The 22,738-nt window shown below is 52.9% G+C and overlaps 4 protein-coding genes across 4 annotated transcripts; 1 reads left to right on the top strand and 3 right to left on the bottom strand.

Annotated features, from left to right (window-relative positions):
* Window positions 1-362: 362 nt before the first annotated feature.
* On the bottom strand, window positions 363-1,647 carry shld3 (shieldin complex subunit 3). The gene is made up of 3 exons (XM_080467493.1): window positions 1,569-1,647; window positions 792-1,284; window positions 363-707 (listed from the first exon to the last, which is right to left on the bottom strand). Exons 2-3 carry the CDS (start codon window positions 1,251-1,253, stop codon window positions 504-506), a joined length of 666 nt encoding a protein of 221 aa, XP_080323619.1. The 5' UTR covers window positions 1,254-1,284; window positions 1,569-1,647; the 3' UTR covers window positions 363-503.
* Window positions 1,648-2,040: 393 nt separating this feature from the next.
* Window positions 2,041-7,181, bottom strand: LOC308112182 (serine/threonine-protein phosphatase 2A catalytic subunit beta isoform). Its single transcript, XM_080467490.1, has 8 exons — window positions 6,792-7,181; window positions 5,275-5,313; window positions 4,202-4,372; window positions 3,546-3,719; window positions 3,335-3,424; window positions 3,041-3,202; window positions 2,853-2,971; window positions 2,041-2,772 (listed from the first exon to the last, which is right to left on the bottom strand). The coding sequence occupies exons 1-8, from the start codon at window positions 6,891-6,893 to the stop codon at window positions 2,700-2,702; spliced, it is 930 nt and encodes a 309-aa protein (XP_080323616.1). The 5' UTR covers window positions 6,894-7,181; the 3' UTR covers window positions 2,041-2,699.
* Window positions 7,169-9,194, top strand: srp19 (signal recognition particle 19). Its single transcript, XM_080467495.1, has 5 exons — window positions 7,169-7,629; window positions 8,246-8,321; window positions 8,579-8,650; window positions 8,731-8,839; window positions 8,935-9,194. Exons 1-5 carry the CDS (start codon window positions 7,592-7,594, stop codon window positions 9,063-9,065), a joined length of 426 nt encoding a protein of 141 aa, XP_080323621.1. The 5' UTR covers window positions 7,169-7,591; the 3' UTR covers window positions 9,066-9,194.
* A 101-nt stretch (window positions 9,195-9,295) lies between these two features.
* ccdc180 (coiled-coil domain containing 180) lies at window positions 9,296-22,062 on the bottom strand (the record flags this gene model as incomplete). Its single annotated transcript, XM_080466519.1, has 31 exons — window positions 9,296-9,827; window positions 10,088-10,179; window positions 10,320-10,431; window positions 10,517-10,617; window positions 10,703-10,828; window positions 10,909-11,069; window positions 11,143-11,252; window positions 11,332-12,303; window positions 12,962-13,116; window positions 13,632-13,784; window positions 13,864-13,941; window positions 14,755-14,871; window positions 16,188-16,332; window positions 16,402-16,548; window positions 16,635-16,749; window positions 17,066-17,235; window positions 17,352-17,527; window positions 17,675-17,890; window positions 18,059-18,160; window positions 18,335-18,439; window positions 18,831-18,950; window positions 19,038-19,081; window positions 19,249-19,328; window positions 19,398-19,517; window positions 19,831-19,994; window positions 20,314-20,409; window positions 20,844-20,906; window positions 21,065-21,142; window positions 21,264-21,321; window positions 21,756-21,847; window positions 22,003-22,062. The coding sequence occupies 31 exons, from the start codon at window positions 22,060-22,062 to the stop codon at window positions 9,296-9,298; spliced, it is 4,860 nt and encodes a 1,619-aa protein (XP_080322645.1).
* Between the last annotated feature and the right edge of the window lie 676 nt (window positions 22,063-22,738).

The following is a 22,738-nucleotide window of genomic DNA, read 5'->3' on the forward strand; positions in this document are numbered from 1 at the left end:
CATAATCCCTCCATCCTCTCAACCATCCATTCATCCTCTCATCCCTCATCCATCCACCATCCATTCATCTTCTCATCCCTCCATCCACCATCCATCCTCTCATCCATCCATTCATCCTCTCATCCCTCCATCCATCCATCCTTTCATCCCTCCATCCACCATCCATCCTCTCATCCATCCACCATCCATCCTCTCATCCATCCATTCATCCTCTCATCCCTCCATCCATCCTCTCATCCATCCACCATCCATCCTCTCATCCCTCCATCCACCATCCATCCTCTCATCCATCCACCATCCATCCATCCTCTCATCCATTCATCTCTCCGTAATCCCTCCATCTCTGACTCCACACTTTTCTTAAAAACTAGAAGTTTTATTGACAAACGTTCCTCTGAAGGTTCCATTCCGCCGTTTAAAAGCTGAAGTTCATGAAAGAAGAAGTTCTTCACAGAAGACTTTAATGTAGAGCAGGTCTGGATCCAGGTCCTGGTGGTCCTGGTCTACATACTGAGGAGGTCCGGTACCGTGCGCACGCTCAGGCGGATGCTGCCGTCCAGCTGCAGCGCCCCCTTCAGGTGTCGGCCTACGTGCTCCGCCCGCTGCAGGTCACAGAAGACCCAGACCTCGGCCCGGTCCCGCTGGATGGTGGCGGTGCAGGAAGGGAGGGGGGCGGTCTGGAGGGTCCGGCATAGAACACGCCACACCTGGGGGGGTCAATGGAGATATTCATGTTGTGTGTGTGTGTGTGTGTGTGTGTGTGTGTGTGTGTGTGTGTTGTCCTCTCTCACCTGTTCCAGGTCTGTCCTGGACCCACAGTTCTCCTGGTGGATCACCCAGCGTGCCCTCTGGAGGGGGTGGAGCTTGTGGACAGACAGTGAGTTCTGGAGACGTTTGGACATGGCGTGCTCGCCGTGAGACCGACCTCGTCTCTGCAGTGACACCATCCAGCTCCGTGTGAGGGGGGGGTCCGGGAGCGCAGGCTCCGCCCCCTCACCTGTGCAGTTAAATATGGCTGGCGGTCCGAGGGGTGGGGTCTTGTCCTCTGGCTCCGCCCCCCCACCTGTGCAGGTGATGGTGGGCGGCGGCCTGGCCGGTCGGAGGGGGGGCTGGTGGTGTTCGGAGGGGAACCACGGCGTGAAGACGGGGGCGGTCCGACAGGGGAACGGTTCCAGAAGGTTCTGGGTGGTCCGGAGCAGCGAGGCAAGTCCGGCTGGAGGTCGGACGCGACAATAAAGAAACACATCCTCCATCCAGAGGTCAAAGGTCAAAGGTCATCATCACCTGAGGAGCGAGAGACAAGAGGCTCAAACACACACACACACATTAAACACACACATGATAAAAACGCACACACTCTAATGTTAAACACACACACACACACCCACACACACACACACACAATAACACAGCTAATGTTTTTAGCTCACCGGCTAACCGAAGCTAACTAGCGGGGAAGCTAACGGGCGCTAAAGAGAACTGAAGCTTCCATGAAACCTCCCGCTGCTCCTCACACACCTGGGTATCACCTGTGCGGGAAAAGCGGCTGTTAGGAGACCGATACCGACCTGGATGTGACCCGAACCCGAGACTTTCTCCAGCTGGCATGCTAACCGGGAGGCTAATGGGCGCTTCATGTGAAGTCTCGCGATATTTACGTTTCAGGCGAGACTTGAGGACACCTTTTTATTTCGTGTGATTCCTGTAACTGCCTTAGGTCAGAGGAGATGAGCACTTTATATTTATTCTATAATTATCCAGGCAACATGCAGTTTGTCCATTGCTGTATCAGAATAGACAACGCTGGAGCTGAAGAATATATATTCAAGATAAAATTAACTCAATATTAAGTTTTTATTACAAGTAGGAGATGGATGACGCGTCTATATCTTCCATTAGTTCAATTTAAAATAAAACTAGTTTACTGGGATCCACGATAGAACCTCATCATGGGCGCTAAATCCGGGACTCCAAGTCCAGGTAACGTAAACCCGGGATGCCACGGGCTTCAACCAGTTGAAGAAGAGCCGGAGACAGAAGACGAGTCAACAGGACATTTTATTGAATACGTGTCGTCTTTATTCAAAGTACTGAGATGAGCCTGACAGCTAAAACTCACAGCCGGACTACAAGAAGCAAACTGCTGGAAAAACATCGGAAAAAGAAAGAAAGAAAGACATTGTGAGAGAGGAGGGGCGTTCTGTGGTTCTAGAACCCAACACAGGGAGAGACGTTCTGCGACTCTAGAACCACGTGTGTGTGTGTGTGTGTGTGGGGGGGGGGGGGGGGGTTCTACGGCTCTAGAACCCAGTGGGGGGACAGGACATTCTGCGGCTCTAGAGCCCAGCGGGACAAGGACACGTTCTGCTGCTCTAGAACCAGGTGCGGGGGTCATTCTGAGGCTCTAGAACCCAGCGGGCGGGGGGGCGTTCTGCGGCTCTAGAACCGAACAGAGGAACATGTCGTCAGAGTATGGCACATTTGGTCCACGTTGGTAATTTTTTTGTGTTAAACATGTAAGAAACAAAAAGAAGTTTTTCCAGAAGCATTAATGAAACTCGACTGTAGAGGGCGCCGCTTTCTTTTACGTAAATTCTTAAATTCATCAGCCAATCAGATGGTTTCTCCGTTACATCATCTTCACTGGGGAGGGGGCGGGGCGAGGGCGGAGCTCTGCAGATGATTGAGAGGATGGAGCTTCACAGGAAGTAGTCTGGAGTGCGTCTGGTCACGTGGGGTTCTCCGCGGCGGGGGGCGGGGTCGAACTGAAGGCTGAGGGGAGGGGGCAGAAGAGAGGGGTGGGTTAGAGAGCAGTGCTTTACCCCCCGGGGTACTGCGGCGGCGGTACTTACAAAGAGTATTTGAGGGTATCGTCCAGTTCCATGATGGCCGCCTGGTTTCCACAGCGGTAGCAGTAGTTTGGAGCACTGAAGATGGTCACCACGTTCTTATCATGGCCCCAGTTATAGCCCTGAGGAACACCACACGTTAGGGACACACACACACACACACACCCCCACCCCCCACCCCCCACACACACCTCCATGACCAGCTGGTGAGCGCGGGACACCAGTGTGAGTCCGTTGGCGTGGTTGAAGGTTTCCGAGATGTCCTGTCCGAAGGTGTAGCCGGCCCCTCGGGGGGAGATGCCCCACCCACCACGGTCATCAGGGTCCGACCACAGCAGGTCGCACATTGGACCCTGGGGGTAGATTAGATGTTTAGTCATCCAGAGAACACAGCAACACTTCACCTCCAGGTACTGTGTGTGTGTGTGTGTGTGTGTGTGTGTGTGTGTGTGTGTGTGTGTTTGTGTGTGTGTGTGTGTGTGCACCTCATGTGGGACCTCCTGCAGGCGGTCCAGAGCTCGTATGTGATCCAGAGTATCGATGGAGGGAGACAGTCCACCATGCAGACAGAAGATCTGAAAGACAGAACAAGATCTGAGGTGAAGGACCAGTCCCTGATCCAGTCCCTGATCCAGTCCCTGATCCAGTCCCTGGTCCAGTCCCTGGTCCAGTGCCTGATCCAGTCTTGTAACGTACCTGTCCATCGACCAGCGCAGTGAGCGGCAGGTAGTCAAACAGGTCTGTGAAGTACTTCCACACGTTGGCGTTGCCGTACTTCCTCAGGCACTCGTCATAGAACCCGTAGACCTGCGTGATCTGCCGGGACTCGTGGTTCCCCCGCAGGATGGTGATTCGCTCCTGGAAGCGGACCTGACAATATAAACTGATATTAGAGGAGGAAGATGCTCTATAATCTGATGTCAGTGGGGAAGATGCTCTATAAACTGATGTTAGGGGAAGATGCTCTATAATCTGATGTCAGTGGGGAAGATGCTCTATAAACTGATGTTAGGGGAAGATGCTCTATAATCTGATGACAGTGGGGAAGATGCTCTATAAACTGATGTTAGGGGAAGATGCTCTATAATCTGATGACAGTGGGGAAGATGCTCTATAAACTGATGTTAGGGGAAGATGCTCTATAATCTGATGACAGTGGGGAAGATGCTCTATAAACTGATGTTAGGGGAAGATGCTCTATAATCTGATGTCAGTGGGGAAGATGCTCTATAAACTGATGTTAGGGGAAGATGCTCTATAATCTGATGACAGTGGGGGAAGATGCTCTATTATCTAATGTCAGTGGAGGAAGATGCTCTATAAACTGTGGCGCCTCGGCGGGGGCGTGGTACCTTTAGCGTGACGAGCAGCGTGACCGTCTCCACGGAGTAGTAGCCTCTGTCCACGTAGTCGCCCATGAACAGGTAGTTGGTGTCGGGAGACTTTCCGCCGATCTTAAAAAGCTCCATCAGGTCGTGAAACTGACCGTGAACGTCTCCGCACACCGTCACCGGGCATCGCACCTGAGGGGGCGGGGCGGGGCACGACATCACATGTTCACACATCAGAGGCTCGGGGCTCGTTACCACGGCAACCATTTCCAGTGAAAAAGCCAAAGGTTTTGTGGTGGGATCCAGGCCAACATTGATCACTGTTGTCATGGAAACACTTTTTGAAAGGCTGCAGAGGAGGAGCTCCAGGTCACCAGCTCACATGTGTTCATAGAAATCGGTCAGTTGACCGGAGACCCCTACTAACCACGTTCTTTTCAGCGTTTCTGCCGTTCCCGTGGAAACTGGCCTTGTTGTCGTGTAAAAGAAACTTTTGTGAAACGAAAATGTTCTAACAGGAAACGTTGTCGTGGAGACTGAAACCAAAAGACAACGTCTTCAGTTTGATGTCCCTCTAAAGTTCTACAAAGTGTTTGACAAGTAGACAAAGAGCGAATAATCGTGGTTCTGACCCGAGGCTGTGCCTGTGAGGAACCATCAGAGGAGCCTCCTGTCTGTGGGAGGAGGACCTCAACGACACACCAGAACCGTCGCCGCATGTCTGGAGCGTTCCTTCACGTGGTTCTGAACAGATCCCAGAAATCCACTTCTTATAGTGGTTCTGCCGCGTTTGACGGCCCGAATCACAACGAGTGTATTGGTGTGTGCGGCTCGTTCTCCTGAAAGAACCCACCGCGGTAACACCAGGTTCCTGTTCCGTGAGAACAACGGCGACTTCCAGGAACACGACGTCAGAAACAGAGTCACCAAGTCATGAGCCGGTAGCCACGGGACTTTAATCAGCCATACAAACCGACTCAAATGGAGCCGTTACCGTGGAAACCAGAAGACCAGAGAGGAAGTTCCAGGGGGAGCTGCTCAAGAACTCAATCTGTCTCCTCCATAGCAACAAATAAAAGATAGGGGGGACTCACCTCCTGGACGTTGGACTCCTTGGTAAGAATCTCCTTTGCCTGCAGAGGACGGACACACACACACACACACACACACACACACACACACACACACACACACACACACACACACACACACACACACACACACACACACACACACACACACACACACACACACACACACACACACACACACACACACACACACACACACACACACACACACACACACACACACACACACTATCAGGGAACCGGTTCCACAGGATACTTCCTAAAACCCAGATAATGTTCCGACACTCCGTCTGTCTTCACGAGACATAAACCGAGACTGAAGAGGGAATGTGGAGTTCCAACAGATCTACCGTCAGGCCCTCAGAACTCTGATTCACTTCACAGTCAGCAGAATAAAAGACAAGAACTTATAGATCCATGTGGCATTCTACAGGGAACCTTCACAGAACCCTGGGTTTGTTCATCTGTTCCTCCCGATTCTCCGCAGGTTTTTTTGTTGGTAGAATCAAAACATTCACAAGAGAATGTTCTAATATTTTCTTTTCATAGGGAAGTTCTGCTGTGATTTTGGTTCCTAAAGTCCACATCAGGTAGGTTCGTCCAGGACGAAGAGCGGACCCATCCGGAACATTAATAGAGAGAAGGAGAACCGAGAACCGAGAAGGAGAAGCACACTCCGGAGTGAGACTCCGATCATCACCGCTGACAGACGGACCGCGGCTCCGTCTACTTCCCGGATGACCCGCAGAGGAAGATGTGGGAGGTCGGCCTGAAGGAGAGCGATCTCCCGGCTCGTAGCGACACTGTGAGCGGAGCTGGAAACGGGAAACACCGCAGGCAGCCGGGAAGGGGCGCGGAGGAGAGAGCGACCGAGCCGAGGGCCGGGGAATGGGCCGCAGGAGAGCAGGCGAGTCAGCCGGGGGAGCCAGAGGAGGAGGAGAGGGCCGAAGGAGCAGGCCAGGAAAGGAGCCGGAGGACAGCGCGAGTCAGCCGCGAGACCGATCCGGGCGAAGGAGTCCGAGGAGCGGCGTGAAAACGGGGCGGAATCAGTGCGCTGAAGTGAGCCTCCAGTTCGACATTGAAGCGAGTTCAAATGGTTAAATGTTAAAAATGAATTTCAATCAGAACTTTTCCAGACTTAGCGCCGCTGCTTCGCCTTTAAAAAGACCGATTCATCCAGGAAACCAGTCAAACAGGGAACTAAAGACTCAAAAACGTTAGTAAAACTACAATTAGAGGAACCCATTGATTACATCTCTACGTCTTGACTCACCTAATTTGTCCTGACCCAACACTTAGGGTATTGAACCCTGAACGCTTCTGCTCGAGTTAGAAATCGTTTATCTGCAGTAAATAATTATTTTTAATAATAAAAAATGTCTCGACGAGCTTCTTGAAGTGTCGAAGCGGAGGCAGACTTCAGCGCCTCCGGCCTGTCGTCGTTTGAACCAGGAATTAGCCAGAGCCGCGGAGCTCCGGAGCCCCGGGCCGCCGCTGTGGGGGAGGCGGAGTCCGCTTACCTTCTCGCAGAGTGTCCTCACTTGGTTCTCCGTCAGCTGCTTGCACTCGTTCAGCTGCTCGATCCACTGGTCCAGCTCTTTGGTGAAGGATTTGTCCTCCATGCTAGCTGCGTTAGCACCGGCCTGTGCGTGTGGATGAGGGGCAGCGCTAGCCTCGTTAGCTGTTAGCTCGTCGATCCAGTCGCGCCAAACCGGTCCGAAAATCTATGATTACACCTCAAATCAACGACTCCGTCACTCAACGTCTACCATGTTAAAGCGCCGATGGTGAGTTACCACCGTCAAAGACCGCTAGATCTCAGCCGGGGGCGGTGATTCGGTCGAAAGTCCCCGAAACGGCGGAGCGGAGCGGCGGCGAACGACAGGCTAAAGGGGTTAGCTGCAACAACATCCGGGCACTTCTGCAGTGCGCAGGCTCCGCCCAGCAGCGACGCTGTGTGGACAGGGCGGGAAATTCACTTCATGAAACTATTGTCTGGACACTATGAAACCACAGTCCGTGAACATTTTATTAAACCACTGTCTGTGAACCATATGAAACCATTGTCTGTGATTACACTAAATCCGGACCGGACCGTTGGAAGCCACTGGCCGGATCACCGGTGCGGTGAATCGAGCGCTCCTGCTGGTCGCGTCGCCTCACTGAAGTGGTCGCGAGGCGGCGTGTTTCCTCACACGGGAATCCACCAGCCGGTTTGTAACAGCTCGTGGTCTTACGGTGCGGCTCAGGCCCGATTCAGATCCGGTTGGGGTCCTGCTCAGACGGTGTCCGGGAGTTTGTCCCCGGGCGGTGCTCCGTTATGGCTCATCTGACCGATAACCCCGCCGATAAAGAGCGGTGAGTCTGGCTAACCTGTTAGCCTAGCACGCTAAAGGGGTCAGCCCGAGCAGAGCTTCTGATTTTGTCAATTTTAGGAAACGCACGTGTGTTTTTGAACCCAACAGCCTTTAAACGGTTAGTTTATACTTGTTCAGATCTGCATTGGTTACTCCTTAATTCGGCTCAATTATAATTCTAAAAATAAAACCATTTCCTATGAAAAACAACATGTTTGTTCCCAGCGAGCTTCCGTCCAGCCGCTCGGTCTGCCGTCTAATGGAAACTTCACGTTACTGGACAAGTTGTAAAAATACGTCAACGTCCACACGAGCAGACAAGCGAACTGTTTTGTTATTTAAACATGATTTGAATTTAAAGGAAAGCCCGTCCAGTCTTAGAGTGAAAGTTTAAATCCGTCAGATTTCACGTGAAGTCTGGTTTGGACGTTAACGTGACGTGTCAGACTCGAACCAGCTTCACTCCTCTACAAGTCAGACGTGAAGGCGAATAATTAGAAACTTCAGGTTATAAAGGTGTGAAACAGTCAGAAAAACCTGGTGGCGTGACTACAGCAGGATGTCAGAGCCGAAGACAGACCGAACTCCTGTCAATCAAAGTCCTTTGTGTGTTTCAGGTTCGTCTGCGTTTATCCAGTTTACATCAACAGCAAGAAGACGCTGGCTGAGGGGCGCCGCATCCCCTCCCAGAAGGTAACGCCATCTTTGTCCTGGAACCCACCGGGTCCACGACCCGGGGTCCACGACCGGGGGGTCCACGACCTCACACCTGAGAGCTTCTGTCAGCGACTCAGAACTACAACAAACCAGAGACACAGAACAGACAAGGCGACTTGGTGACGGAGCGACTTGGTGACGGAGCGACTGTGTTGTTGGGTTGTGGGAAGATGTGTTCTGTAACTCTGTGTCTGTGTGTGTGTGTGTGTGTGTGTGTGTGTGTGTGTGTGCAGGCGGTGGAGAACCCGTCGTGTGCAGAGATCAGAGACGTCCTGACGGCAACGGGGATGAACGTCTATGTGGAGGTGAAGACACACACACGCACGCACGCACGCACGCACACACACACACTCTGAACACCTGTTCACACATGGTGTGGTTCCAGAACAAGATGCACCCCAGGGAGTGGAACAGAGACGTCCAGTTCAGAGGACGAGTCCGAGTCCAGATGAGACAGACAGACGGAACCTTGTGTCACGACAAGTTCTCCACCCGTGAGTCTGAGTCTGAGTCTGAGTCTGTGTGTGTTTAGACAGATAAATCTGTGTTATTGTATAAATCACACTTGTGTGTGTGTGTGTGTGTGTAGGTAAGGAGGTGATGCTGTACGTAGCAGAGATGATCCCGAAGCTGAAAACTCGAAGTCAGAAGAGTGGAGGAGGAGAGAGCAGCTCTCAGCAGACGGACGGAGGAAAGAAGAGCAAGAAGAAGAAGAAGTGAACTTTAGTTAGTCTGGTTTAGTTAGTCTGGTTTAGTTAGTCTGGTTAGCTGCAGGTCCATAGTGACTTTGTTCTTCAGTTCAGTGAATAAATAAAGATTTTTCTTCTTTGTGTTTTAAAAAGACTTTCAGATGAATTAAAGTTCATTTATTAATTTAACTTCACAACAAAACTGTCAGAACCGAGACTTGGTGTCCCTGGAAAACCTGGAGAACCTGGAGACTTGGCAAACTAGGTGGAGTCTTCCTGGAAACGTCCCAGAGTCTTCCTGGACACTTCCTGGAAACGTCCCAGAGTCTTCCTGGACACTTCCTGGAAATGTCCCAGAGTCTTCCTGGACACGTCCCAGAGTCTTCCTGGACACTTCCTGGAAACGTCCCAGAGTCTTCCTGGACACTTCCTGGAAATGTCCCAGAGTCTTCCTGGAGTTGGTCTGGACCCTTCCTGGAAACGTCCCAGAGTCTTCCTGGACACTTCCTGGAAATGTCCCAGAGTCTTCCTGGAGTTGGTCTGGACCCTTCCTGGAAACGTCCCAGAGTCTTCCTGGACACTTCCTGGAAATGTCCCAGAGTCTTCCTGGAGTTGGTCTGGACCCTTCCTGGAAACGTCCCAGAGTCTTCCTGGAGTTGGTCTGGACCCTTCCTGGAAACGTCCCAGAGTCTTCCTGGACACTTCCTGGAAACGTCCCAGAGTCTTCCTGGAGTTGGTCTGGACCCTTCCTGGAAACGTCCCAGAGTCTTCCTGGAGTTGGTCTGGACCCTTCCTGGAAACGTCCCAGAGTCTTCCTGGACACTTCCTGGAAACGTCCCAGAGTCTTCCTGGAGTTGGTCTGGACCCTTCCTGGACCCTGACAGGAAGCTGCTCCTTCTTTTGAGCTGCATTAAATTGTTCTTTGAAATGAAAAACATCTGATAAACTGATTTTAATACACAAACACACAAAACTACACACAAAGACTGTCTCCTGATGATGTCACAGCATGGACAGGAGGCAGCCAATCAGCTGCTTCTGTGTGAGAGTCACTGCAGCGTGTGTCCCAGAGTGTGGATCTGTTGTCTCCAGTGTGTGGTCCAGGTCTGTTGTCGGCTCAGTTGTCTTTGTTTGTCATCGTCTGACTGTGACGTCTCCGACAGGATCAGCTGCTTGAACCTCTGAGACACACACACACACACACACACACACACACACACACACACACACACACACAGACAGTTTATCATATACTTCTGATCACTGTGTGTGTGTGTGTGTGTACCTCCACAGCAGCGTCTCGCTCCACACCAACCCTCTGACGTCTCTGTGTGAGGCGAGTTGTGTTGGTTACCACGGTAACTTCAGATGACGACTCTGCAACATCATGGCGGGTCCTGACACACACACACACACATACACACACAGCTGGGAAGGAGCTCTAATGCCATCACGTGACCTGTGGGTCAGAGGTCATGTTACCTGGTCTCCGTGGTAGCAGTGAGGTCCAGCAAGGGGAGGAGCTTCTCTGTCAGCGAGCTCAGTGATGTCACAAACTCCTCCCCTCGCTTACGAGCACGCGCCTGCACACACACACACACACAGAGTACTGTGAGCTTGGCCCCGCCCCCTGGCGTGTGGTTCCAGCTTGGCCCCGCCCCTACTTACATGCAGGTCCAGGTGCGCCCTGCATGTGGCTTCGTGCAGCTGCTGCTGTCTCAGCGTCTCTCTGCTGTCCAGCTTCTGGAGGTCTTCGTCTCCGAGCGAGGCCCGCAGCCGTTCCACGTTCAGGTCCTGGAGAACACCAGGAGAACCAAGTCAGCCCCCATTCAGACCTTCCTGGTCTCTGGACCTTCCTGGTCTCTGGTTCATACCTTCTCCTTCTCGCTGACTGACAGAGTCTCCTTCAGGTTGTGTCTGACTCTGCCCACCTCGTCCTTTAGCTCCGCCCCCTGTTGTTCCTCGTGGTTCCTGATCAGGACTTCAGGGACTGATTGAAGCAGCTGAGCCAGATTCGACAGCTGCTTCAAGACCTCTAGAACACAGGGATCAGGTCTGGGGTCAGGTCTAGGGTCAGGTCTGGGGTCAAGTCTAGGGTCAGGTCTAACCCTCTCTGCTGGTGCTCAGGACCCTGGAGGCCTCTTCCTGGTTTCCCAGCAGCCTTTGCTTTAGGCTCTCAGCCCATTGGTCCAGAGGTTCAGCTCCCAGCTGGAAGCGGCTGAGGCGAGAAAACTCCTGGAGGTGGGGGGCGGGGTAAAGAACCAATCAGAAGATCGATACGAGAAGAAGAGAAGAACCTTGCAATACTGGGAACACTGGGAATACCGGGGATATTGGGAATACCGGGAACACTGGGAACACCGGGGATACTGGGAACACTGGGGATACTGGGAACACCGGGGATACTGGGAACACTGGGGATACTGGGAACACCGGGGATACTGGGAACACTGGGGATACTGGGAACACAGGGGATACTGGGAACACCGGGGATACTGGGGATACTGGGAACACTGGGAATACCTGGGATATTGGGAACACCGGGGATACTGGGAATACTGGGAACAGCGGGGATACTGGGAACACTGGGAATACTGGGAACACTGGGGATACTGGGAACACCGGGGATACTGGGAACACCGGGGATACTGGGAACACCGGGAACACTGGGGATACTGGGAACACAGGGGATACTGGGAACACCTGGGATATTGGGAACACCGGGGATACTGGGAACACTGGGGATACTGGGAACACCGGGGATACTGGGAACACCGGGGATACTGGGAACACTGGGGATACTGGGAATACCGGGGATATTGGGAATACCGGGAACACTGGGAACACCGGGGATACTGGGAACACTGGGGATACTGGGAACACCGGAGATACTGGGAACACCGGGGATACTGGGAACACCGGGGATACTGGGAACACTGGGGATACTGGGAACACTGGGAACACCGGGAACACCGGGGATACTGGGAACACTGGGGATACTGGGAACACCGGGGATACTGGGAACACTGGGGATACTGGGAACACCGGGGATACTGGGAACACTGGGAATACCTGGGATATTGGGAACACCGGGGATACTGGGAATACTGGGAACAGCGGGGATACTGGGAACACCGGGGATACTGGGAATACTGGGAACAGCGGGGATACTGGGAACACTGGGAATACTGGGAACACCGGGGATACTGGGAACTCTGGGGATACTAACAATACTGGGAATTGTGTTGTTGCGTAGACTGAGGTGAACCCTGAATGGAGAGTTGAGTCCGTGTGGTTCTCATGGGGGAGTGTTACCTCGGTGGCCTGCAGGGCGGCGGCGTTGGTTTTCCACAGCACAGAGTTCACCACCAGGCTGAAGGAACTGCAACAAAACAAAGTGAGTTCCTCCTCCAGACATCTGGAGAACCTCCAACACTCACCCTGAAACCAGATCCTCATCCACCCGGTCCCCCGAGACCTGGAACCTCCTGGAACCACACACACACACACACACACACACACACACACACACACACACACACACACTCAGGGAGTCAGGACTGGATGTTGGTTGGGTTGCAGATGTGCCAGATGTTCACCTTAGTGGGCCGACGGACTTGGCGCTCCTCTGGTTTTGGACTGACCTTTGACCTGCAGACACACACATGTTCAGAACTAGTCCAGAACGGGTCCAGGTCCGGTCAACAACCAGTCCAAAGTCAGTCCATTACGAGTCATGATGTGAAGGTTTTGCTGGATCTTGGTGGACCTCTGAGGTTCTGGGTGCCTCAGCTGGTCTTCATTACCTGGTTCTGGTCCTCGGTCTTCCCTCTCTGCTGCAGAACCAGAACCCAACCTGGAGTCCAGAGACACAATGAGTGGCGTGGTCCGAACCAGCTTTGCCTGTCTCTGCACTGCACCACCCACCTGTTGAAGGACCGGATCAGGTCCACCACCGGGTCCTCCAGGAGGTCCACGCCTCTCCGGCTGGCCTGCAGGAGACCAGGAGGAGGTCCCTCCTGGACCTGGACTCTGGATACAGATGGAGCCTGCAGAGCCAGACTCTCCTGAAGGGCCGAGTCCTGAACACCAAAAAACAAGAACAAGGACGTCCGGCAGGAGGTGCACCAGGAGACCACCAGGTCAGCAGGAGACCACCAGGTCACCAGGAGGTCCACCAGGAGACCACCAGGTCACAAGGAGGTCCTCCAGGAGAACACCAGGTCACCAGGTCACCAGGTCACCAGGAGGTCCTCCAGGAGAACACCTGGTCACCAGGTCACAAGGCGGTCCTCCAGGAGAACACCAGGTCACCAGGTCACCAGGAGGTCCACCAGAAGACCACCAGGTCACCAGGAGGTCCACCAGGAGATCACCAGGTCACAAGGAGGTCCTCCAGGAGAACACCAGGTCACCAGGTCACAAGGAGGTCCTCCAGGAGAACACCAGGTCACCAGGTCACCAGGAGGTCCACCAGGAGACCACCAGGTCAGCAGGAGGTCCACAGTGAGACCACCAGGAGACCACCAGGTCACCAGGAGGTCCATAGTGAGACCATCAGGAGACCACCTGGTCACCAGGAGGTCCTCCAGGAGACCATCAGGTCAGCAGGAGGTCCACCAGGAGACCACCAGGTCAGCAGGAGGTCCACCAGGGGGTCACTCACCCAGTGGAGGTCCAGGTACTGACAGCGTCTCCTCAGATCTTCACTGAGTGACGACAGAAGCTCAAAAACTTGATCTGGAAACACCTGCAGACACAGAGACAGTACCTGTGTGTACCTGTGTGCACTGAGTCTACCTGTGTGTACCTGCGTGTACTGAGTCTACCTGTAAGCCCTGTAACATCCTCCTCAGGTCCTGTAACTTGCTGCTGATGGCAGACTGCTGCTGGTTACTGCTGTATGTCTGCACACACACACACACACACACACACACACACACACACACACACACACACAATAAGAAAGCTGTCTCCTCACTGCCTCCTCTTCTGTCCTGCTTTGAGGACATTAAAGCCCAGTGGCCCCTGTGGAGCCCCTCTTGTCCACCTGGGTCCCCTGATGGTTTTAGAATGGACAGTGATTTTAAGCTGGACTCAGATGAGGACAGTGGTCCAGGTCAAGGTCCAGGTCAAGGTCAAGGTCAAGGTCAAGGTCAAGGTCAAGGTCAAGGTCAAGGTGTGCTTCCATTCTGTCCCAGCAGCACTATGAAACAGTAATCCAGCTTTTATTCCGTCCCGGCTGGATTAACGCTCTTCATGTTGGACTCGCTGGTCTCCAGTTAGTCCAGAACGCTGCAGCACACCTTCTACCTGGAGCAGGTAAGACGGAGGACAGAACTCTCCACTGGCTGCCTGCTCCTTTTAGAATTCCTTTTAATTTGTTTTTAAATCTCTGGATGTCCCCCCCCCCCCTCTGAGCTGCTCCTGCTTTTCTGTCTTTTATTGTGAAGCACTTTGGCTTCAGCCACAGCTGCTTTAAAGTGCTATGGAAATATAGGTGACTTGACACACACACACACACACACACACACACACACACACACACACACACACACACACACACACACACACACACACACACACAGACACACAGACACACAGACACACACACACACACACACACACACACACACACACACACACACACACACACACACACACACACACACACACACACACAGACACACAGACACACACACACACACACACACACACACCTCAGCCTGGAGGAGAACGTGTGTGTTGCTCATCATTTTCTGGATCTTCTCTGTAAACTTTGTCTTCGTCTTCAGGAGGGAAAGTTTCTCCTCCAGACGAGCCGACGTCTCCTTCACCTGCACGAGTCGACAAGTCAACACGAGTCAACATGAGTCAACAATCTAACAAAAGTCAACAAGTCAACACAAGTCAACAAGTCAACATGAATCAACAATCTAACAAAAGTCAACAAGTCAACACATTCATACAAGTCAACACAAGTCAACACATTCATACAAGTCAACACAAGTCAACATGAGTCAACATGAATCAACATGAGTCAACAAGTCAACACGAGTCAACAAGTCAACACGAGTCCACACAAGTCAACACGAGTCCACAGGTCAACATGAGTCAACATGAGTCAACAAGTCAACACGGGTCAACATGAGTCAACAAGTCAACATGAGTCAACATGAGTCAACAAGTCAACACGGGTCAACACGAGTCAACACGAGTCAACAAGGCAACAAAAGTCAACACAAGTCAACACGAGTCAACACAAGTCAACACGTTCATACAAGTCAACACAAGTCAACACAAGTCAACATGAGTCAACAAGTCAACATGAGTCAACATGAATCAACAATCTAACAAAAGTCAACAAGTCAACACGAGTCAACAAGTCAACACATTCATACAACTCAACACAAGTCAACATGAGTCAACAAGTCAACATGAGTCAACAAGGCAACAAAAGTCAACAAGTCAACACGAGTCAACACAAGTCAACACGTTCATACAAGTCAACACAAGTCAACATGAGTCAACAAGTCAACATGAGTCAACATGAGTCAACAAGTCAACACGAGTCACATGAGTCAACAAGTCAACATGAGTCAACAAGGCAACAAAAGTCAACACGAGTCAACAAGTCAACACGTGTCAACACAAGTCAACACGTTCATACAAGTCAACACAAGTCAACATGAGTCAACAAGTCAACATGAGTCAACATGAGTCAACAAGTCAACACAAGTCAACATGAGTCAACAAGTCAACATGAGTCAACATGAGTCAACAAGTCAACACGAGTCACATGAGTCAACAAGTCAACATGAGTCAACAAGGCAACAAAAGTCAACACGAGTCAACAAGTCAACACGTGTCAACACAAGTCAACATGTTCATACAAGTCAACACAAGTCAACACAAGTCAACCCGAGTCAACAAGTTAACACGAGTAAACATGAGTCAATGAGTCAACACAAGTTAACACGAGTCAACATGAATCAACAAGTCAACACGAGTCAATGAGTAAACACGGGTAAACATGAGTCAAGATGAGTCAACAAGAGTCAACAAGTCAACACAAATCAAAATGAGTCAACAAGTCCACAAGTCAACACGAGTCCATGAGTCCCGTTGTCCCCAGTCTGAGGAAGCGTGTGACCTGATGTAAACTCCTGGACTCCAGCTTCTGCAGCTCAGAGAAGATGGCGTCTTGGTCTTCGTCCGCCTGTCTGCTGCCGTCGTTCAGTCTCTTCTGGAACGTCTTCACCTCCTGAGGACTGAAGTCTCCTCCCTCACTGAAGAGCCTGCAGGAGGACAAGGTCTGAAGCTGACCCCTGACCTGACATGACCCCTGACCTGACCCCTGACCTCACCTGAAGGAGGCGAGAAGCTGGGCCGTCCTGGTCCGGACCTCCTCCAGACTCACTGACACCGACCGCCTGAAGCTGCTGGCCTGGCGCTGAGTGTCCTTGATGTGTCTATCCAGACTGTCCTGCAGGGCGGCGCAAAGAGCCTGCAACCTGCAGACACACAGACGCAGACAGTTTTGGTGTTGTCTGGTTGTGTTCCGGGTTTGATTCTGGTTCTGGTTGAGCTGTCTCCTCACTGCTGGCTGCTGAAGGTAGTCTGGACCTGGTTCTGGTTCTGGACCCGGGTCTCCATGCTGGACAGCGAGGTGAAGAAGTCCTGGTCGGTCCTGCTGACGGAGCTCCGCAGCTCCTCTAGCTGAGTCCAGCAGGATGTCCTGATGTCCAACATGTCCTGACAGTGGTGCGCCGTCTGCTGCTGGTGGAGCTGCAGCTCCGCTGAACACACACACACACACACACACACACACACACACACACACACACACACACACACACACACACACACACACACACACAAACACAAGTAGTGGGTCTGTGTGTTACCCAGGCGGGGCTGGTACACGTGGTTCTGGATGTGTGTGTGTGCGTGCGTGCGTGCGTGCGTGCGTGCGTGCGTGCGTGCGTGCGTGCGTGCGTGCGTGCGTGCGTGTGTGTGTGTGTGTGTTACCTAGGCGGGGCTGGTACACGTGGTTCTGGATGTGTTCCGGGTCCAGATGTTGCAGCTGCAGCTCCTGCTCTGATCGCACCGCCTCCTTCCTCTCCATCACCATGGCAACGGCCCCGTTCAGGATGTCAACAAAGTGGTGCTCCAGGTGGTCTAGGAACCGGGTCCGAGTCCTGGAGGTCCCACACACACACACAGACACGCTCTGTGTGTGAGTGTGAGTGTGTGTGTGTGTGTGTGTGTGTGTGTGTGTGTGTGTGTGTGTGTGTGTGTGTGTGTGTTTGTATACCTGCTCAGTGTGTGTGTGAGCATCTGCACAGGAAACACACTCAGGTGTGTGTCTTGCTGCAGCTGGTCTGGGAGGGTGGGGCACCTGAAAGCGGGGCCGCTGTAGGCCACACCCCCTGATGACATAACACTGACATCACGGCCGACGTCATAGAACTCCTGCAGGGACGACTCCGCCTGAACACACACACACACACACACACACACACACACACACACACACACACACACACACACACACACACACACACACACACACACACACACAGTTTTTTCTTCTGGACCAATCAAACGTCAGTATGATGATTGACGGCAGGTTTTCACCTCAGTCAGCCAATCATGAGCTGAGTGGGCGGGACCAGAGTCATCCTGACAGATGATTGGCTCGTCCTTTCTCGAATCCACCAGTGTTTCAACAAACAGTTCAGCCCGGGCCGAGCAGAGGGGGTCTGTGAGCCTGACGGAACAGACAGACCGACCCGGGTCCAGGTGGGTGGGGCATCTGAGCGAGGGGTGGAGCTTCTGCACTTCCTCTGGACTCTGAGGAGGAAAAAAAACTAGTGGACTAAGGTGGACTGACCTGGATCTGTTAATGAAGACATGAACTGGTCGATTGGACCGGTCTATGTCCTGGTTCTATTTGGACCGGTCTATGTCCTGGTTCTGTTTGGACCGGTCTATGTCCTGGTTCTGTTTGGTCCTGGTTACCGGCTGGTAGGCGGGGCTCAGGCTGAAGAAGGAGCTGAGGCTGCAGCTGTAGGAGACGAGCTCATCATGGAGGACGGACGGGAAGCGGTCCAACACGTCCCACTGAGACGACACACACCGGGAGCAGCTGCACACACACACACACACACACACACACACACACACACACACACACACACACACACACACACTGTCAAAGTATAACCACACAAATCGTGTTCGTTCTGCACTGTATGGGATTTGTGGGTGGAGCTAAATGATGTACCTGTCCTGGACGTCCTGCAGGTGGAGGACAGCTTTGTTCAGAGACTCCCTGGCAGCCTCCTTGCTGCTCTTCTGACGTAGCGCCCCCAGCAGGTCATCCATGTGCGCCTTCTTCCTCTGACAACACGGCAGGAAAGCATCATGGGAGAGCCGACAAACCTGCTGATAAGCTCCGCCCCCTCAGAAAGTGGGACTCACCTGGATATCCTGCTGATGAGAGCGTCTCACATCCTCCAGGTGTCGCTGTAGCTCTTCTTCTCTCCTCGCCAACCTGCGGCAGTGCATCTCCCATAGCAACGCCGCTGCACGCATCACCAGCAGCGCTGCTCTGCTGAGACGGAGGGCGTGGCGGGCAGCGTGACAGACGGGGTGAGGCGGGCTCAGCGAGGGTGTGTGTGTGTGTGTGTGTGTGTGTGTGTGTGTGTGTGTGTGTGTGTGTGTGTGTGTGTGTGTGTGTGTGTGTGTGTGTGTGTGTGTGTGTGTGTGTGTGTGTGTGTGAGGGACTGACCTCAGCTGCGGCCAGTCGCTCCTCCTCCTTCCTCTGCAGTCGACCAATCAGAGGCTGGAGCTGCGAGTCGAGCACATCCTTTACTTCGTCTTCCTGCAGCTGCAGGACGGACAGCGCCGCCTGCAGGAGGAGACAGAAACAGCATCATCCACTGATAGCCGTCGCCTTGGCAACAGGGATCACATGTCACCTGACCACAGTGTTTACCTGACAGCGCTCCACCTGAGCCAGACGCTCCTGGAACACACGGTCTGAACCACAGCGCCACCGGTGGAGGAGGTCGGCATGGCACCCGTCTGACACACACACACACACGCACACACACACACACACACACACACATACACACACACACACACACAATGAGACTCCACAAAGCCCCCCCCCCCCCCCCCCATATCTGAGGGACTTCTCTTACCCAGCTGTTGGTTGACGGCCATAATCTGGTTGAACCAATCAGAGACCAGAGAAATGGAGCAGGTGGGCGGGGCCAGAGAACTGAAACACAGGTAGAGAGCTGGTGGGCGGAGCCTCTGAGACTGAAAGTGGAACCTGGTCAGACCTTACTTGATCTGATAGATGATGTCACAACGTCTTTCGGTCAGATCTCGCTGAACTGAGACCAGCTGCAGGTCCTGTTCCTGGTCCTGGTCCTGGTCCTGGTCCTGGTCCATCCTGCAGAGACTCCTGTCACAGAACAATGCTGAGCCTGTTCATGCAGATGGTTCTTTCTCAGACCTGGTTCTACCTGTCTTTGACCCTGTTGTTCTTCATTGTATCGGAAGAGTCCAGAACCTGGTTCTGAACCGTTTTAGGCCGGTCCACGGCTCGGTTCTACAAAATTTCTTCATCTACTTTGGCCAGTTTACAGTAATCTACCGTCTAACTTCTGGGTCTAACTTCTGGGTCTAACTTCTGGGTCTAAGTCCTGGATCTACGTCCTGGGTCTACATCTTGGGTCTAAGGGCCGTATCTCGTTCTGACCCGGTTCTCCACCCACCTGAACTGATGGAGCACCTCCTGCACCCTGGTCCTCCTCCAGAGGTCCAGTCGCTCCTCCCACTGGCGCCGGAGGAGTGACTCCTGCTGCAGCGTCTCCTCCCGGAGGCGGAGCAACAGGTGGGCGGAGCTACGACGGTTCGCCAGCAGAGACTGATTCAACATCTGAGACAAAGAGAAGACGGAGGTGAGTGAGGTCAGAGGGTGGAGGTTAGAGGGTGGAGGTAAAGGGATTACAGGTCAGAGGCCAGAGGGTGGAGGTTAGAGGGTGGAGGTTAGAGGGTTTACAGGTCAGAGGCCAGAGGGTGGAGGTTAGAGGGTGGAGGTTAGAGGGTGGAGGTCAGAGGGTTTACAGGTCAGAGGCCAGAGGGTGGAGGTTAGAGGGTGGAGGTTAGAGGGTGGAGGTTAGAGGGTGGAGGTCAGAGGGTTTACAGGTCAGAGGTCAGAGGCCAGAGGGTGGAGGTTAGAGGGTGGAGGTTGGTACCGTGGCCTCAGTGTGCAGCAGTCGGTGGATGTCCGCCGGCTTCAGGAGGCTGATGTTCTCCAGCAGGAGGCAGCAGGACCGGAGAGCTGCTCGGACCTGGACACAGGGTGGAGGTCAGGTTCTGGATCTGGTGGTTCAGGTTCTGATGGTTCTCCTCACCTCCCTCGTTCTCCTTCCTTCACGTTCCAACAGTTTGGTTCCAAAATCTGTGATTCTCATCTTCTTCATCTTCAGCTTCTCCTTCAGCTGCTGCCAGAGGACACACACCTCCTACACACACACACACACACACACACACACACACACACACACACACACACACACACACACACACACACACACACACTGCTTCAGTCATTTTACACGTTTCAGCAGTTTGAGCTTCTTTTCATTTATTTTTTTCTCAAAACTCATATCAGGAGAAAACACCTCCATCCACACTGAGTGACGGAGGAGCAGCTCCACACTGAGTGACGGAGGAGCAGCTCCACACTGAGTGACCGAGGTCACCTGGTGGTGACGGAGGTCACCTGGTTGAGCAGCTCCACGCCGGCCAGGCGGAGCTTCAGGAGGTCCAGGCCTCCGTCGGCCTCCTGCAGGAAGGACAGCAGCTGCTGGGCCTCCGCCCTCAGGCCACGCTTACAGTCCTGACGGAGACCGGGGGGGGGGGGGGGGGGGGGGGGGGGGGGGTTAGCAGCACATCCTGCGTCACCTGAACTTAACCACCAGATGGGTGGAGGACAGCTCGTACCTCCGTCAGGTCCTTCAGGGTTTGGCTCAGTCGCCTCAGGGCGTCTTCCTGGTCGCCCTTCCTTTTCTTCATCAGACGCTGGATGATGTCAGAGCTGGGGGGCTGAACCACTGGGCGTGGGGGGGGGGGGGGGGGGGGTCATTGGATGCTGAGCAATATTGTTTGTTGACACGTTGCCATGGTGACAATACTAACCCACTGTGTCAGGAAGTCTGCTGACTTCATCATCATCATCATCATCGACTTGCTGCCTTCTGCTGGAGGACACAAGGAAGGAGTCAGACTCTCTCTGTCTGTCTCTCTCTGTCTGTCTCTCTCTCTCTATGTCTCTCTCTGTCTGTCTCTCTCTCTCTGTCTGTCTGTCTCTCTATATGTGTCTCTCTCTCTGTCTGTCTCTGTCTGTCTCTCTCAGTCTGTCTCTCTCTCTGTGTCTGTCTCTCTCTATGTCTGTCTCTCTCAGTCTGTCTCTCTCTCTATGTCTCTCTCTGTCTGTCTCTCTCTGTCTCTCCATATGTGTCTCTCTCTCTGTCTGTCTCTGTCTGTCTCTCTCAGTCTGTCTCTCTCTCTCTGTGTCTGTCTCTCTCTATGTCTGTCTCTCTCAGTCTGTCTCTCTCTCTATGTCTCTCTCTGTCTGTCTCTCTCTGTGTCTGTCTCTCTCTGTCTGTCTCTCTCTGTGTCTGTCTCTCTCTACCTGCTGGTTGTGCTGCAGTTTGTATCATCAGCAGACAGACATTCCGTCCTCGTGTCTCTGCGTCCATCTTGCAGATATCTGGAGAGCTGAACCTGAAACAAACAAACAAACAAACAAACAAACAAACAAACAAACAATCGTTCCTCTAATGGTGACTTTATTAAATGATAGCACATACTGTACAGACACAGAACAACAAGAAGAAGACAGACAGTCGTCTCTCTGTGTGTGAATGTTACTGACTCACCTGAGCGTCAAACATTTGTTGGTAAACTTCTCCGCTCGGAACCGCTCTGCTCTCACTCATGTTGGACCAAACCTCCAGACTCACCGGAACCGCCTGGGGCCGCTCTGCTCAGCAGTGCTGTACGGATTTCAAAATAAAAGTGACATTCCAGTAAATTACATCTCTAAGTTAGTTGATGAAACACAAATACTAATGGTAATCTATAAATAGATACTAGAACATCACACCAACATCACACCAACTTCACACCAACATCACACCAACTTCACACCAACTTCACACCAACTTCACACCAACTTCACACCAACTTCACACCAACTTCACACCAACTTCACACCAACTCCTCATGTTGGATCAGCTTTTTTCTGTTTGTGACAATTTCACCAGGTGAGTATTTTTTGGAAGAGGCGCTTACCAGGAGCCGGAGGAGGTGTTCACCAGGAGCAGGAGGAGGTATTCACCAGGAGCAGGGGGAGGTGTTCACCAGGAGCAGGTGTTCACCAGGAGCAGGAGGAGGTGTTCACCAGGAGCAGGAGGAGGTGTTCACCAGGAGCAGGTGTTCACCAGGAGCAGGGGGAGGTGTTCACCAGGGGCAGGAGGAGGTGTTCACCAGGAGCAGGAGGAGGTATTCACCAGGAGCAGGAGGAGGTGTTCACCAGGAGCAGGAGCAGGTGTTCACCAGGAGCAGGGGGAGGTGTTCACCAGGGGCAGGAGGAGGTGTTCACCAGGAGCAGGA

The sequence above is a fragment of the Lipophrys pholis genome (assembly GCF_963383615.2).
Source record: "Lipophrys pholis genome assembly, chromosome: 7".
In the NCBI taxonomy this organism is placed as follows: domain Eukaryota; kingdom Metazoa; phylum Chordata; class Actinopteri; order Blenniiformes; family Blenniidae; genus Lipophrys; species Lipophrys pholis.